The sequence below is a fragment of the Antedon bifida genome, chromosome 7, assembly GCF_963402885.1.
Source record: "Antedon bifida chromosome 7, ecAntBifi1.1, whole genome shotgun sequence".
Taxonomy (NCBI): domain Eukaryota; kingdom Metazoa; phylum Echinodermata; class Crinoidea; order Comatulida; family Antedonidae; genus Antedon; species Antedon bifida.
The window spans coordinates 18,052,834-18,071,681 of record NC_136232.1 but is presented as its reverse complement, the minus strand read 5'-3'; the positions used below and the strand labels follow the sequence as shown (position 1 = coordinate 18,071,681).

The following is an 18,848-nucleotide window of genomic DNA, read 5'->3' as shown; positions in this document are numbered from 1 at the left end:
TTACATGCCTTCTTCTTCGAATATAATATGAATATTCATTAAATTTTCAATTATAACACTGTCTATTGGTCAGTTTATTCCCTCTCTTTTACCAGGGTATTAAAAATAGTCTTCCGGGTATTTAAACTAGCGCCCTCTATAACATAAAATAAGAAAAAGCGAGCATCGAAACTATAGAGGGCTCACCACTTTTTGTCTCGTTGGAAACTGCCGTGCATCTGACACAGTTTTATGAACCTGGCATCATTGACATCTTTGACATCACCCTTTAAGCCATACATGGAACAGACAAACTCTTCTGCTATTCTCTGGTCTGGTTCATCGTCAGAAGCCAGTCTACTGAAGAATTCAATCAATGTTCCTTCTGTGAACCACCAAAACACGGTACACAACACATGAACTATCGGAGTACTGCATTACCAAATGTTCATTTTATTTGAAGGTTTTTCGATCAAAGTTTATTATTAGTTCGTCGAAAAAGATCCGTACAGTATTTAGGAAGGATTTATTTAAATTTACATTATGTAATATTTGTTATTAAGTGTGATGGAAACAGTTTCTCTAGCCTATTAAACAGTGTGTAAGCATCTATTTTTAAAAAAATTTTCGGAGCAAAACCCTCCCCCGCTCGGTGCTACGCACCTCGTTTGCCACTTTCGTGGCCACCCCCTGTCAGATCCTAGATCCGCCACTGACAGTATCAATTAACTCAGTGTATAATGTTCCTATCAAACCTTAATATAAAAGTATAGTATACTCCTTTTTTAAGTTATCCTACAGTATTTCAAATTAATTACGCTCTCTCGGGATCAATGACAACCACAGTGAAGTGCCAGTACCGATATAAGCCTATATCGAATTATTTTACCCCAGGCTTTACTCACCTAAACTATACTGTGCGGTTATTGGCTAGAATTAAACCAGGCCGTCTGTAGACGAAACACAAACCCAGCTCAGGTTCTACAGTTAGTATAGTGTTTAGTTTGATTACAAATACTTACGTATTGTCATCAAGATACCCCTACTTCTTTGATCTTGACGCCGCATATTAAATTGTTGAATAGTATCTTAAATAAGCCAGTGTCCACAGGGTCGCCTTTTCGGAGGTGTCTGGCGGGACATTATACGGCGGATAATTTGTCTGGCAATGCACTTTTTATACTTAGTAGAGTATGTTTGTTAATTCTAAGTTGATTTTATTTGGTATCTCCAAAACATGATCTAGCCCAAATTTAGTGACCCCTTAGGGCGTGTCTGGCGGGGCTAATACAGTGGATAATTTGTCTGGCATGGGTCATTATGTACTCTGTTAAATGTACCTAGTCATTTAGGCCTAAACATAGTTTTATGTGGTATTTTCCATATTTATTTTTGCCCAATTATATTACAGTGTAACAGGGGGAAACTTTCGGGGGTGTCTGGCGGGACATAAACGGCGGATAATTTGTCTGGCAATGCACTTTTTATAGTTAGTAGAGTATGTTTGTTAATTCTAAGTTGATTTTATTTGGTATCTCCAAAACATGATCTAGCCCAAATTTAGGACCCCTTAGGGCGTGTCTGGCGGGGCTAATACAGTGGATAATTTGTCTGGCAGGGGTCATTCTGTACTCTGTTAAATGTACCTAGTCATTTAAACTTGGTTTCGTGTGGTACTTTCCATATTATTTTGGCCCAATTATATCACGGCGTTAACAGGGGGAAACTTTCGGGGGTGTCTGGCGGGACATATACGGCGGATAATTTGTCTGGCAATGTACTTTTTATACTTAGTAGAGTATGTTTGTTAATTTTAAGTTGATTTTATTTGGTATCTCCAAAACATGATCTAGCCCAAATTTAGTGACCCTTTTGGGCGTGTCTGGCGGGGCTAATACAGTGGATAATTTGTCTGGCAATGCACTTTTTATACTTAGTAGAGTATGTTTGTTAATTCTAAGTTGCTTTTATGTGGTATTTCCAAAACATGATCTAGCCCATTTTTCTGACCCTTATTTGGTGCTCCAGGGGGCACACCCAGCAGGGGGACCCCGGCAGACGTCCATATATTGATATATTGTGTTACGTAATAAATATTCCTGTACTCGAATATTGGTACCTTGTTCGCTTGATCGAAATGCGCTTGGCTGCCGGTCTGTAATATCGTGTTGTATAAACATGTAGTAGCCTATATATATAGTCTTCTGTTGTAGGCTAGCTTCAAAATAGCTAGCTTTCATTGTCTCTCAGGACCGTCCAATTACACGGGAAAATAATGTATTGAAATTTTTTGAATGAGGTTAAATAAACACTATTTTGTATTTTAATAAACATGTAATATCCTATTTTATTGAATTTTACAATATCGATATACATAATAATAATATATTACTAAAAACCGTAATTCTATGTAATGTCGAAAAATTGCCGGACTGAGTCGCAATTTGTTTATTTCGTTCGTGGCTAAAAACGAATTTTCGGCAATGTTTTAGACCCTATATTTTGAAAACTGCAAGTCGGATTTTCATAATTCTTTTTTTATTATAATATTGATACAAAATACTATAAACAGGCAATGTATAAATTGTTTAAAAAATTAATTTTATCCCTAGAGTATGTTGTAGAGAAATAACGCCCCTACCTTGGAATATGTAGGCCGACAGTACTAGGCCTATAGTTTATGATTATTATTTTTGTTTTGTAGAGTAGGACATACTATATTCACATTACACAAAATGTTTACTACTGATTGCTAAACAAAAATAATTGATTATCATAATTACTGAAGAAAGAACAATAATTTAAGCTGTTACGTCAAAAAGTCGAGCGGCGTTTTTGTAAGAAATATTTCTTGTTGTAAATTGCTGACAAAGAGTATTTGATGATAAGAAACAAAGATTGGTATTTAATTGTTTGGAAATTATAAATGCCGCTATAATTTTTTAAAGATGAAAAATAAAATGTTTTTGTTTATATGCTACCTCGTTCTTCTTGTTATCTTTTAATTAGACTAATGTTTGGTACTAAATGGTGCCATGAGAACAAACTTTAAACAATATCGTATTGTTGATAACATAGTACATTGTGGTTTTCTTATTATGTATGCCTGTAGATGACAGCATGAGGTCTGTCAGCCCTGGTTCATCTTAGTGAGTAACACATGTTGTCATTCCCTGATGATGTTCTTCGACTAGCCAATCTTTCTATTCCTCTTTTGTGAGACAGCAGTTTATGAGCACTTTGTAAATGCTCAGTATTGTTATTTTTATTCAGTCAATGATATTAATCATGGAGGAAATAATCTACAGTATTAATAATTATATTGTTTGGAGGTTTCTATATCAAAAGTCAATATACGATATAAAGTTTTCATATATCACAATATGCAGTTCTGAAAAGGCTTTAGGAGAAGCTCAACAGCTCTTTTCAGAATTACATACTAGCGCTAGTAAAAGTGTTGTTCCAAATAAATATTATTATTATGTAATTCTGAAAATCCGTGTTGCATACTATTAGCAGGGTAGTACTACATACATTATTTATCAAAATTAATAAAATGTTAAAAACAAATCAAAGAAAAACGCAAGCAATTATATAGCAAAAACAATACGATAGTAATTTGTACTACCTCTAAAAAGGGCACCTTGTAACCTTTAAGAGTGGGGGGGTGGGGGTGTCCGGAAACAAAAATTGATTTTTATAAAGAATATAAATTTCCTTATTATAAGTTAATATAACTATTATATTGAAAATCAATACTTGATTTAAATAGAGTTCTTTCAAATCCAAACATATTATTGTTTGAGAGCTTCGAGCTTGTCAACGAAACGGATTTCCTTTTGGACCAACAATAAATCTGTATTCTGTTTTCTGTATTCTGTATATTAATTATTAGGCCAAAAAAAAAAAAATATTGTGTTGGCCACGTTTTGGGTAAATCCTAAAAATGGGTAGGTCGGTAGGAAAAGTTTTTTTGTTTTTTGTTTTTTTTCAGACCAAAAATGTGTTGCCGGCAAAATAATAAACAATTTACACAATTGATACAAAAAGACTTTTAAACACTTTTCATCGCACCCTAGGCTCACGCTAGCTATAATTGTTTCAACAAAAGTTTAAAAAAGGTTTATTAAATAAACGTAGGCCTAGCTTTTTGAGGTAAAAATGCTTAGGCTGCTAGCCCTAGCTACCATTTTTAAAGCCAACAACAAATACAATCAAGATCGAAATAAACTATTTCCGTGTTAATGCTACATTACGCAAGTTAACATATTATTCTAGATGAAAAATATTGAGTTTTATATTGTTTTATCCATACGTAATTACACTGGCATTAAATATATAACATTAAAATGTAGGCCGTTTTATGAGCCATATTTCGCCGATTTCTTATTGCGGGGAAATTCCCCACCAGCGGCATCGATCGATCGAGGCTAGAGGTCCGGCTAGAAGCCTAGCGTGCATGCCGGAACGGATGGATTATCGCTATATAAATAACAAGTTTGAACAAAAGAGCTTACGACAATCTTAGGTACATTTTTATTAAACGTATATAGGCCTACTTGCTTGGCAAGCCCATGCCTTTTAAATCATTTAACAAGTCCGTAATCGGATCGTAGTACTGTACAGTAAAACCAAAAAACACCGCATCAACAACCAACGATCTGTTGTTCTTTTGCTGCAGATCAACATTGGTAGAGTCCATTAATTATGAGGGTGTTTAAAAATGTGATAACTATTAAAAACCTGTCTCAACCACTGTGTAATCAAAGTGTTTATTTTAATTTAAACTTGGATCCCCCAAAAACTAATAATCGCGTATTCCGGTTATCACGTGATTGATTCACGGTTGGTTGCACGCTTCTTTTTTACACGTCCGGCGGAGGTGAAATATGTTTACCAATTTGGCAAATAAGACAATATTTTTTCACCATTTGGTTTCAAAATTGCCGTTTGGCTAAAAAAAAAAAAAAAAAGAGCCGACCTTCATTTTCGGCAGTTTAGGGTCGATCGGGCGTGGCCAACACAATCATTTTTTTTTTTTGGCCTTATTAGGCCTACTATATACTAATACTATACTCTACCGCGAAATTTGAAAGACGATGCAAGCTTGTGCACAATATGTGATAATAAGGGCAGCCCTGACTAGGCCTAACTATTATAGGCTAGCTACCTACCTACCTAGGTGGTGAATACCCTCTAGTCCTAATTAGGACTTGCCCAAAATTTAGCTTATCGACGTATAAGTAGAAACTAATACAATATGGCTATTCTATAGCTAGGCCTATTCCGGATAGCCATATAGGCCTAGGTATATTATTATTACAGGTCCTGGCGTGGCATGGTATTGGTAGATTTGATGTGACGCAGTAGCTCAATACAATACTACTACAACTGGCCTATTAATGTATGTAGCTTATAGGGCTATATGCCTACAATATATTATACTATCTAGCTAGCTAGGCTGATGGGTCTTGTTATAAGTTTACACGTCCCAAAATGAAATAAAATGTAGAACTCATCATGTAAATCTATGTATCTTACTGACCTGTTGAGTTGTACAGTGTTTAGCTCTTCATTATTCATCTAGCGTGTGTAGCGTTCCGCGCTCTCTGGCACTCGACGATAGGAGCCGGACGACACATCAACGCCGTATTTATTATATACCGTAAATCTTCTAATAGCCTGGGTGCAGAACAATTAATATACACATTTGCGGGAAAAAAGTATAGGAAAAATTGTTTTGGGTTTTTCTGATAGAGTATACCATATAGAATGTCAGAAAAAAATTCCCATCCCAGGGTCTTGGGGAAAATTTTTTACGGCACTTTTAAATTTTGGCCTATAGGCCTATAACACACACAAATTCCTATTAACACACACAAATACCTATATATAGGGGATAGGGAAAATCAATTAACAGTTTTTGTTACTTGCAGTTGTGTTTTAATGATTAAAATTAGTAGAGGCTTACTTTAATAACTTTAATTCCTATACTTTTTTCCCGCAAAATTTAAGCATCAGCATCCCTCGACTCCGATTGTTCATTTTTGCTATGTTTGTAAACCGTATGCACAATGAATGTCTATAGTTATCAATTAATAATTATATGTAATTTAATTTGATTTTTGAAGCTCAACCGAATAAAAGAGAATCAAAAGACTATGATGTTGATGATGCATGACAGGCAAGCTGTAAAATTTGTACAAGGGTACGGTGGTAGATGAGACACAACTTGTCGTTTTATTTGTATGTTCGATTACACTAAGATCAATTTACAGTAATATAATTATGTTAGCTTGTGTTATATCTGAAGATAATTTTTTTAGTGATTTGTTGCCTAGGCCTTATGTGAAACTGAACATATTTTTCAGAATTTGAATTTTAAAACGTTTCAGAATTTGAATACTTCCCGTTGCGGATGATGGACGATGTGAGTACATAAGATTTAATTTGTAATAATTGTCTTTCCTCCATATAAAGTTGCAATCTTTAATATATTTTTTAAAGCAAACTTTCGTTATATATTTAATAAAAATGTTTTTACACTAACGTCGACAATCTGTATCTTTAAATTTTATCTAAAAAGGCCCTAATCTAACGAAGGTTTGTACATTTTACTTAAAGTACAGTGATAATTCTCGCATGGGACTCGAACCCAACTAGCATGTTGTGCATAACCCCTAGCTATGGAGATCAAGGGTTGGAATCCAACCCATGGTCTCCAGATCACTACCCTGGCGTTCATACCCGAGAATTATCAATGTACTTTAGTATAATGTACAAACATAGTCAGAGTAGTAGGGCAAGCTGACCAATTACACGGCTTCCTGACACACTGGGCTGCTACACAGTAGTTACAATACATACAATTATCATTAATTATACCGTATTCTATATTAACTTATTTGTATATTGGTTGATCATAATTATGTCCGGAGACAGTAGGCCTACTGCGAAATCGCCATCATGTCCTCACCCTCCTTCTCTATCTTCCGAAGAGGATTCTGATAATAGTGGTTGGTTATTTTTGCTTTATCAAGTATAGCAATTGCAAGCTATTTATTTGCAATTTATGGCTATATCAAGTATAGCAATTGCACAGCTATTTCCTTGCTATCTATTGCTATGACCAATCCTGCGCCTTAGTGATCGATTGGAAACAATTTACACATGTGACCTACAAGGATTTTATAAATACTTTTTAAAAACATTCCTAATGTGTTCGTTGTAAAGTTCTTGGAATATAAACACCGACACTGGCTGAAAGCAACAACAATCATGAAATTGGACTTAAATTTCCTCGAACTGGTCGTGTCCAAGGAGGAGTGCAAAACGCTCTCAGTATTTATGGATTTGGCAGGGATAATGTGGCGATGGCCGAGGGAAAGAGACGGGCGCTTAGAAGTGAGTAAATTTACAGTGTCTTTTGTTAAGAAAGCTGCAATCCCTTCCAAGCCCCACCTGTGAAAACTTTATGTTTTAATGTTTCTTTAAAACAACTCGTCTGTTGCAGCACTATATGAGGCCTACTGTATCATTGTAATGCGTCTTATGCATAGCTAATAATTAAACACTGTAAATAAAAACAAAAAACAACATTCGGGATTTAACCGTCGTATTGTTTTTATTTCAGCTCACATATTCAAACGCTGCCAAGATATACAACTAGAACAAAGGGAGCAAGTGTGGACCGAAATTGTTAAAACACCGGTTCCCCGTCATATCACCGAAGTTAAGCAACGTTGGGCCCGGTTGCGTTCTGGATGGGAGACCGTCTAGAAATAGCGGCGGGTGCTGTAGGCCTATACCGGAGAGTGATGGTGTAATGGTAATATCGGACTGGTATGTGATAGGCATGGGTTCGAGGTTATCTGTACCATACTAATTGCATCCTTAGGCAAGATGCTTTACTCTCATTGCTTCGTCCTTCGGATGGGATGTAAAGCCGTTGGTCCCGTGTACTTAACAGTGCACGTTAAAGAACTTGGTACACTATTCGAAAAAGAGTAGGGGATCGTCTCCCGGTGTGCTGATCTGGTAGGCGCTGCACTGCTGGCTGCCGTGGGTCCGTGGAGGGCCTAATCCGAATTTCCTCAGTTTCCAGTTAAACTTGAGGACCAGTAATAATACATTTAACATTAACATTTAACATTAAGAGCGATAAACAATAATAAATATACGCTCAAGTATTGATGACGAGATGTGTGTATTATAAATAAAAAATAATTCATTTAAAATGCAATAGGCCTATGTCGACTTCTGATTTTTTATCACAGCGAGAATCCCGAAAAAAACGATCGGGATTCCCGCCGGGATCCAGCCCGAATCCCGATGGGAAGTATCACAAATACCAGCGGGACATTGCCGGGAATCCCAATCAGTTTTTTAAAAATTCAATTCATGAAAAAAAATTACTGAAATAGGTGAAAAACTTTTTTGATTAGCACCTCTCACTAGTCTAGTTGGCCCAGAAATGACACCATACACGAAAAACAAATGATAAAAATTGCAAGCGAGCAGTGTGGTCGCATTAATTCTTGGAAGTCCGTAATGGAAATGGAGCTCAAAGTCGTATTCACTGAATAAGTCGAAGGTAGTCGGTGACGAGATGAGCGGATCGTCTGGATGGACGCCGTTTACGCAAGTTTAGGCGATGATAAAATTGCATCGATGTAGGCCTAATGAAAATTGCGTCGATGAAATGAAAATTGCGTCGAAGTGATGAAAATTGCGTCGATGAATATAGTATCGATGTAATGAAAATTGCGTCGATGTGATGAACATTGCGTCGATGAAAATTGCGTCAGTGTGATGAAAATTGCGTCGGTGAAACTTGCGTCGATGAAAACTGCATCGACGAAAACTGTTACGCGAAATTTGGGCCGGGGCCAAAACTTTTGGCGTTTTGGCGTTGAAACAGCCGCTAAAACAGGTCCGGCTAGGCCAAAATTGGTCCGGCCTTCAAAATCGCTCATTTATCCTTAAAAATGTCATAAGAAGCCTGGAAAAAGTCCAAATGGTTGAAGTAAACTATGCTTAGAGTAAATATACTAAATATTACCGTAAAATCGAAAAGAAATTATCGAAACGGAGAGATTAAAAATGGTTAGCGTAGTAAAAAATGACTTTTCATTCATTGTATTCATATATTTTGATTAAATAAGGTTTGATTATATATTCTCACATATTTCCTAATTTTATCGTTTCAAATTAATACATTTTCAGTATATCACCGGGCCGTTTACAATTTGTTTTTAATAATATATAACTTTAACTTGCACTGAAGGGTTTAAAAAAGAGGGTTCTCATATAATTTTTTTTTTTTTGAATATTCCATTTTAATCCATTTTGAGTTTTGTTTGATTTTGATAACGTCATCATACCAATGATGTGTGTTTCGTAATTTCACATATGCTACACTGTACTGTATATATTGTATATGACACATACTAGGCACAACTCAGCACTATAATAAGCGTATGCATCAGCTCATAGGATGACATACATCGACGTTTTGCCATCGTATTTTAACGTACTGCATCTGTTTTAAAATGAAATGTCAGTAAAATTATAAAATGATCACCTATTTATTCTTCAAAGTGAGGAATTAAATTTTAGTTATTTTTTGTCTGCATACATATTACAAAATTTAGATTTCAGAAACACTCATGGTTTCAGCCGATACGATAGTAAATGAACACTTTTGTTGTTTTTTTAATTAATGAGGACTACTGAGCCTGCCTTTCCGCCAAAAAAAAAAAATTAAAAAAAAATGTTTTCACTTATATTTATAAAAAGAAAAAACAAACGGTTATATTAAACCAAAAACCCATTGGCTGTTGGTACAGTTTTTGCAGGAAATCAAAATTGTTTTGATCCATTTTTGGTCAAAGTGAATAACTATTATGGAACATTACCATTTTTTCAGCGGACAATACATCATCAATACATCAACAAATGTCCCTCCTAAAACTTTAGGTTTTTTCAAAATTATTTCGCATTTAAAAATAGCTAGATTGTGTCGTTAATATGATTAAGTTTCGCCAATACTACTATGCGCCATCTATTTCGAGTACAGTAGGCCTATAATCATCTACATGATAATGCAAAATTACATTTTATATACAGTATACTTTGTGTAACTGCATAAAGTACTTAATATTTTGTATATCATTTATACGATACAATAGTAATACGTCGCATTTATAGAAATATGAATAGAAAAAAATGAATTTACCATTTGTGCCGTTGCTTGGGTAGAGAGGCTATAAACCCAGGGGAGCCCGGGGCCTCCCTTTTCACCAAGACATAAAAATATGAAGTGATCGTAGAAGAATGAAATAGAAAGAAACAAGATATTAAAATAACAGCATGGGATGATAATATAAATGAAAACCGTAAGGTTAGGGCCCACGCACGGTGCAAGTCCAAGCTCCTTATATCTTGGCTCTGTGTGCATGCAAGACGCATCATACCAAAAACTTGCATATTATTTTTATTTGACAAAACAGATTTGTGTGTTATAGCACGTCCTTTTAATGAGAGAAGTCATGAGAGTTGTTTTCTCTAAAAATTTTCTCCTAGAAATGTTCGACATCGCACAAAAAGTTATTTATAAATTTGTATACATATGTGATGCGTTTCTTTTTTGTTATATGCATGATGTATACTTTTATAAGAACCTTTAATGTACATGTATGTGTATTCATATTTATTCAGTTTTATATTTTTTTTTAAACTTATTATATTTTGTTGTTTTATTTATTTTTTACTTTTTATAGGCCTATATATTTTTTTTTTCTTAGGTGACCATCTGTTACGAGCTATGCTCTTATTGGTCTTCCCTTCGTTCACAATGCTTCTTATTTTATCACCTGTTTTATTTTTTGTGTTCGATAAATAAATTGAAACTTGAAAGTTGAAGATATTTGGCTTAATTTCACAATGTTGAAGACCTTGTACATCATACCGATTGTCAGTAAATTCACTTACAAAAATGACAGCATGTGAATCCAAAGCTCGCAGTTAGCTTCATCTGCGTAATTGTTCACAAGAGCAGTGTTTAAGGGCGTTTAAATATTTGCGGGCGAGATAGTTGCGTATTGGATGGTATGGTCTGCGGATGTACTTACGTTCCGATGTGTCAAGTAACCCCTCCTCTTGTTTTTCAACGTCCAAAACTGGCTCAAAATTAGCACAAACATTAATTTGAAAGATACACATTTCTTTCCGAAATTTCAGCATCACTATTTGTTAATGGGCAATACTTCAGCCATTAAAAATGTGGTTGATTCTTTCTTGTGCCATATTTGCTGTAGATGTAGACAATAGTTTTCGTCATTGTTGCAATTCTAAAATTTCCAACTCGGAGCCCCATGTTCCATCTTTAGACATAGCTGTATCACTTATGTATTTTTCGAATCATCTGCTGTCGATGTCTTCAAAGATACGTCTGTTTTTGGACATAAACTCTAAAATATGGTCCCTCACAATCATGGTGACTTTGGACACCAACAAGAACGTAACTAAGCGCTATAAAGAGGCAGTTCCCGTCTCCGCGCATCCTGGCTGTTTTCGTGGGTTTTGCTGCCTTGTTCATTTCTCTTTGATTTGTATTCACGTCTTGTATGATATTTTTAACGACGATTCCAAACAAAATGATTTTTCTGCTTGCCAATGTGCATCTACTGGGTAAAAAGGGTTTGTTGAACTAGCCTCGTAAGAACCACAGAATATCACATCATCTAATTGTTGATTAAGATGCTTGTCCTGTCTAACGTTTTGAGAGGGTCCCTCTTCCTTATATTTCTCAGCATTGTGGTGTTCCATTGATTCATTTGCAGCTTTTTCGGGCAGATTATTTGACAATTTCCTCTTTTTAAAAGGCAGGTTGCTTCCATTGACGATTAGTGGCGAAACGGATGGTGAAGTACTGCCGGACTTTTGAGTGTTGGGGTAATCATGTTTTGATGAAGAAGTTGGTGGAAAGATATATGGCTTCAGAAGTTTGATAACACTGTCGTCATATAGCCCTATCAGAGAATATGACCCCTTTCCCAGTTTTGAAGTAATTTTGTATGGACCTAACCATTTATTTTCCAGTTTTCCTCCCTTCCTTTTTTTCCTTCGCAGATCTTTCATCAATACATATGTTCCGCATTCGAATCCAGTTGGTCGTGCATGCCTTCTGTCATAATTGATTTTCTGTCTTTTCTGGGCCGTTTCGATGTTTAATTTTGCCTCTTGCGACACTTCTCTTCGTTTTCCATTAAGGAATCATCGTGAATCGGCGAGGTTGCCGTGTTATATGCCGTCAGATTTTCATTTGATGTTTTTCTATCCATAGTTACATCTATTGGAAGAACAGCCTTCCTGTTGAACATCAGTTCGAAGGGTGGTGAAGTGTGTAGATTCATGTTGAGATGTGTTGTAGGCAAACACACACGTGTCCAAGTATGTGTCCCATGAGGCTTGTTTCTCTTTCACAAATTTCACCAACATATTTTGCAGGGTTTGGTTAAATCGTTCGTCCAGTCCGTTTGCCTGTAGAGAAGAATGTGTTATAAAATTACTGTAGCTTGGGCTTTAAATACCCTCATTGCAAGTATATTCTGGTTGATTACTTACATTTGTTTGAATTCAAAACAACGTTGATGTAATAATAGTAAAGGTGATAAAGATAATTAAAACTCCTGCCTTCCTACCTGGTGATGATATGGAGTGGTGAGGCGGTGCTCGATGCCCAATTTTGTCATAAGCTCATCATTAAGTTTATTGTCGAACTCTCCACCCTGATCCGTTGTCAGAACCTTCGGTAAACCCATTCTCATAAAAATCTATGGATCTATTTTAGCTGAAACAGACAAACACAAAAAACGGTGACGGTCTAGAAATACTAACAAGAAAAAAAAGAATACAGTAACTATAGAGACTTGAGGCAAGTCTAAGACCAATGGTTACGGATATTTTTGTACACTGCCGCTGTATTGCAAGGAAATGATAAAGTAAAGACTAGACATGAAACTCGTCAAGTTGACGAGTTAGTTATCCGCACGAGAAACGCCACGTGCACGTCATACGACGTTGGAATATTGCACACAGAAAAAGATTATGGCATTATGACCTGAACTGAAGAATATGATATGTTGTTATTGCTGAATTCTGTTATTTTGTGTCATATAGTATACACAGTATAATCTGTTACCATATTACATACAGTGTAGAATAGGTGAAATTACGGGACTCGCTATTATGTTGACGGTTTCGAAATGAAACGCGAAGGTAGCAATTTCGGAAGGAAATTATCTCAGCAACAAAATATTAACGTTTAGAAGAAATTTAAATACGTGAAATATTGATGCGCGCTCTTTTAAATATAATGAACTATGACGCAAAAGATGAAACGACTTTTTAAAGTCAAGTGGTCATATAATGACGTCACAACATCCGATTGGCAATATGTTCACATGAATTCGTATCTACAATCCAATAGCTTCCAGAAAACTTTTTAATCGTGATTATCACATTTATTCTTACGAGCTATTACAGATAAAAATTTACTGTAAAGATGAAATTAATGACCCACGTAATTTAAATTTTTAGGCATGATGACGTCATAAAAATTAAAATATTTTTATCTCATGCGAAAGATAGTTGATTGAACTAGACAATATTAAAATGTCGGAGAAAAAGGAATACAGATAAGCGTGATGCGCTCCATTGAATGTGATGAGCAATAACGAAAGAGACAAAAATCCTATATTTTACATTCGTGTGGCCATACGATGTTTTTTTAGCCTTATTGATGCATGATCCGATATCTACAACTCATCAACTTCTAGATTTTGTAATAAAAATAAACGGTTCACGGTTTACTTTAGAAACTATGACTGTTTAAAAAAAGACATTATTTTGACGATTTTTTAAGCTTTTTCATAAAAAACGCGCGCGAATTGTCTAATTCAACGTGTTCGTATGGCGTTATTTAAACTGGAAAAGGTCTAAATTGTTTTCAAAATTACTAGGAAAGGCTTGAAAAATATAATTCGCGCGGAAATTTTTGACATTCTCAAAATGTCATGATCAGCGTAGAAATTAATTTTGCGCATTTTGAAATTTTAAATGCGCGTGCACGCGTAACTTATTGTGAAACATGCCATTTTTAATCCATAGAAAATTTGACCTTGACATGACTTAGATTTTCACCAAGTGTCAAAAAAAAATGACGCTTGGTTTTTAATCTATGATCAATCATTAAAAATCATAAAATCGCGCGTAAGTCACGTTGCGCAACTCTGACGTCATTAAAAAAAAGTGCACAACTTCACGTAAATGGCCACATGTTGTCAAAGTTATGAAATGTTATGTTTACACATTTTTAGAGAAACGCGATGCACAAAAATAGCGAGAAAGAAAGAAGAACGTATACAGAAAAAAAATATTGATCCAATACAATCACAAGGAGTTATCCGCTACTAAGCGGATAACTAATAATAAAACGAACCTTAAAGAGGATGGTAGCAACTGTTCCGGCGCATTTATTTGGTGCAGGGATTGCTTCTACCCACTTAGTGAAGTAATCGCTCAATGTCAAAATGTAAGCGTTGTCGTTTGATGACAGTGGTAATGGTCCGACAAAATCCACCCCTACATGGTACCAAGGGCTTTTGACAGGTATTGGATGCAACTCTGGTCTTGTTACTGTAATTTTAACGATTCATCTTTTGACATGTATCACAGCTAGCAATCTGAAATAACATAATGTTTATTTGAAATAGAGATACCCCATTCAGATCAGGGGCATATCCAGAAAATTTTAAAAGGTTTTTGTGAATGTATAAGTTTTATCCGAGTACTTTGCGAGTCTGGTGCCTCTTTCTTTCTTGGTTGGAGTATTTTAAATGGGGTCGAGGGTCAATTGTTGTATTTCCGGTAATTTTTTCGTAAAATGTTTCATTAGAGCAAATATAAATATGTACATTCTGAATAAGTTTTTGAAAAAATCAACTCTCTAGCCATAGTCGTTTTTTATATATAAGAACCTGTAATTTCACCCCCTAATTTGCATACTTTGAGGGTAAAACAAAGTCTCTACAGACATTTTAGTTTCATTATATATGAAATATTGAGAAATGGGGTCGAGAGTCAAATGTCATACTTCCGGTAAATTTTTTGTAAAATGTTTCATTGGAGTAAATATAAATATATACATTTTGAATAAATCAGTGAAAAAATCAACTCTCTTGGACTAGTAGTTTTTGAGATATGGTAACCCTGTAATTTCACCCTAATTTGCATATTTAAGCTAATTTGCATATCATCGGGATGAGTGACAGAGGTGTGATGCTCAGATTTTGATCTCCTCATCATATGTGACCATTTAAAAAAGAAAAATCTGTGTTTGCAATTTGTTTCACTCAAAATGATAGATTGACTAGCCTAGTGTTAGTAGTAATAAAATAAACTGTTTATTAACACAATACTAATTTACATTATTTGCATACAATTTGCATATCTAAACTATTTATTTCCACTACCTCATCTATCGACAAATCAAAGGATTTAGTACGGGACAGCCAACATACTGTACTGAATCTGTTTAGATAAGTGAAACTAGTGCTGTGTCTGAGCTTTTTAATTCCCATAAAGCAAGATAACACACAGCTAGGGACTCCAACACTTTCACTGCAAATCAATTTGTTTCAACATCATGACCAGAATCAAAATGCTCTATTTGAATAAGCTTTGAGGGCCTGAAACACCCCTGTTAATCAATTGAGACCAAAGATTATTTATGAAAGGTCTTAACCTTAGCTGCAGATTGCATATAAGACGTTTTAGTTTAGTGTCTACAAGCTACATTTCAATTAAATTATAAATATTTATGACTTTAAATAAAACAGCGGCCTCATTGAAGAAAATTGTCTAAACTCCATGTACTATTTATTGCTTTGTCATGATGTGCCATCTTCAATTCTAAATATTGAATGTTGTTTTTCATAAAATCAATACAGTTAGTTGATATTCAGCTTGCCAAGTCCCATGGTTTCGTCACTACGAGCAGAGCATCGATCATCTATTTCTGCTTCATGGCCTTCAAACACTCAGTATCTGAAAGAGAATCCTGTTTATTAATGAATAATGTGATTTAGGTACAGTAGCCCGGGAGGAGGGGGTGGAAGGAGAGATGCAGCCGACACTTCAATACATGAGGAACTTGTGCTACCCGTTTTTCTGAAAACAGGGGGATTACCAAGTCAAGTCCCCTATTCAAAAATTGTAATTTGGAACCACCACCAACCAAATCGAGTTTGAGATATAGAATCATAATGGTTTGCCTCACTTTTTGAAACTTAATAGTAAAACCTCTGGAAAACCACCTAGTGTATGTACTGTATGTCAAAAAGAAGTGAGTATACAATACCTTATTCATTTATATCAAATCTTAAATCCCAATTGCCTCATACATTCTTTATGTGCTTCTATTAAACTGGAACAGTTTTCTTCGCCTTTCTCCATTATACTACAATTCAATATCAATATATCCTTATTTAGAAGGTAAATAAAGTATTAACACACATTGTCAAGGATAATTAAACAATAAAAATGTTTTCAGATAAAATTTTGATTCAGCTTATTACTAAAAAAAAAAAGGGGGGGGGGTGGGGAAAAATAATTATGATGCTAGTCAAGTTGCCCCATCGCAAAGTCGCCCCATCGCAAAGTCGCCCCGACAAAGTAGCCCCATCGCAAAGTCGCCCCAATGCAAAGTCGCCCCAACGCAAAGTCGCCTCAACACAAAGTCGCCCCATCACAAAGTCGCAAAACATTAAAATAGTTTACAAGTGCGTAAAATGTCGCAATGATACACAAAATAACACGGAACATGTAGGTGCATAAAAGGGGAAGCCACGCCATGTAGTCTCAGGTCACACAATCGGCACGCTCCCATCAGAGAGGAAGCCCCCGACTAATCACTCTGCGTTCGCACTAATGTGCCAGATCACCAGAGTGAAACCCCCGTAATTACTCCGCCGTTGTTGCACTACAACCCCACCGGAGTCACTCTTTTACGATGATATCAGTCGCGTACGAAATTTTGGTCGTGATAAAATGATGTTACGATCTAGATTATTTTTACTTTGGTCGATGAATATTTATTATTATTATTATATTAATAATTGAATTTTTATTTTACAGATCTATGATGAGAAAGATGTGTGCCTTAAAAAGACAATTTGTAAACATAGTTTAAAGCCCCCTTCCCTACATTTTTTAGATCTAATTTAAGATCACAAACTATATTTAATGTAAAAATAATACTATATGGTCCTATTGCGATAACTTTTTTCGTCTTTAAACGGTTAAAAATGTGAAAAATAAGTCGATTCTAATAATTATAGCGGCCCGCTATAAATCCCAAAATGCATTGCGCGCGGATTGATATTTTTGTTTTTCACCTGTAATTCGCCCACTTTTCGATCGATCGTGAGGCCAAAACAAATGGAAGACTCCTAACTTTTCAGCGAAAATACCGGGTTTTCCCCAATTTGTATCAACGGAGTCTGGCAAAAATAGAAAGACAATTAATGCAGCAACTATACAACGTCAGGCTAGGTATATAGCTAGCGTACGATGTTCGTACGTTACCGATGTTTACCAGCTAGGCCTACAAAACTAAGCCTAGCTAGGCTAGGCCTAAGACCATCCACGAGAGGTCGATCGCCGCGAGCTACTTAGGTAGTGCATTGTTTCTCACTTTTTATCATAATTTACCATAAAACGTACATTTAAGACAAGGAATGACATGGTTTAATGTTTTTAAAGTGATATATATGTATTATTTTCCAAAAAACGTCCAAAATTGCAGGGAAGGGGTCTTTAAGATTATAGTATTATTCTGCATAATGTCATTTAACAGTACATAATTATTTAAATATGAAATATTTTATAGGGAACGTAGGCTACGTCTGTGTCTTTTATTTTATATGCAACAAATTACGTAAAACAATTTATTTATAAACATTCAGTTTACTATTACTTAGTATTAGTATTACGATGAACATTTGATTATAAGCCTGGAAAGGCAATCCTATCATTATCCATTATAAAATTACATCATATCACCACTATATGTTGTAAATGATGAAATCGTGACGGATATGACGAACCTCAAAAATCATGTGACGGAAATAACTTTAAGATACTGGCCGTCATCTCCGTCACAGCGAAACATTGGGAAATGTTTTACTCCGTTAAAACCTGTAAAATAAAAATTAAAACACAAATTATGTATATAATACTTAATAGGATAAACATTATAATCTATACGACATTTAGCACGACCAAAGTAACAACACGATCGATATCAAACGCAACCGATATGAATGATATACCGAAATAAAACCGTGGGCGACTTTGCGATGGGCGACTTTGCGATGGGGTGACTTTGCGATGGGTCGACCTGACTGGATCCCGTTTAGGCCTAGTATTATCAAGTTAGGCCTAGGGAGCCAGCTTTATACTAGCTAGGCTACATCCAGGAGGCCTGGACCTCTGTCTGGGGTAGGGTAGGCTATTTATTGTTCAGAGACTGAGAGAGAAACTAAAAACAGATGACTTACCAAGCATCTCTGGCTTTTTTAGTTTCCGGACAAGCACAACATGGCTTTAATTTTGGTTTGTTCTCTTTTGTTCTTTCAGTATCTTTATTACATGTATCTGGCATTTTTTGTGCGTTATAAATCAAGTTGTTGTCCTTCACTTTATGCAGGGTAGGTTTAGTCAAAAAGATACTACAGTACACTGCACCACCACAGTCAGAGTGTCACACGTGAAACCTTGAGGGCAGCACAGTAAATTAATTACGT

General features: G+C 35.5%; 1 protein-coding gene across 2 annotated transcripts; it reads right to left on the bottom strand.

Moving 5' to 3' along the window:
* Nucleotides 1–15,423: 15,423 nt before the first annotated feature.
* Nucleotides 15,424–18,798, bottom strand: LOC144847686 (cytochrome c oxidase copper chaperone-like). Of its 2 annotated transcripts, none has more exons than XM_078704173.1 (3): nt 18,603–18,798; nt 16,403–16,501; nt 15,424–16,102 (listed from the first exon to the last, which is right to left on the bottom strand). In XM_078704173.1, the coding sequence occupies exons 1-2, from the start codon at nt 18,704–18,706 to the stop codon at nt 16,417–16,419; spliced, it is 189 nt and encodes a 62-aa protein (XP_078560299.1). In that variant the 5' UTR covers nt 18,707–18,798; the 3' UTR covers nt 15,424–16,102; nt 16,403–16,416. The 2 variants fall into 2 exon arrangements, with proteins under 2 accessions (XP_078560299.1, XP_078560298.1); XM_078704172.1 differs by having other exon boundaries at nt 15,424–16,089; nt 18,603–18,797.
* Between the last annotated feature and the right edge of the window lie 50 nt (nt 18,799–18,848).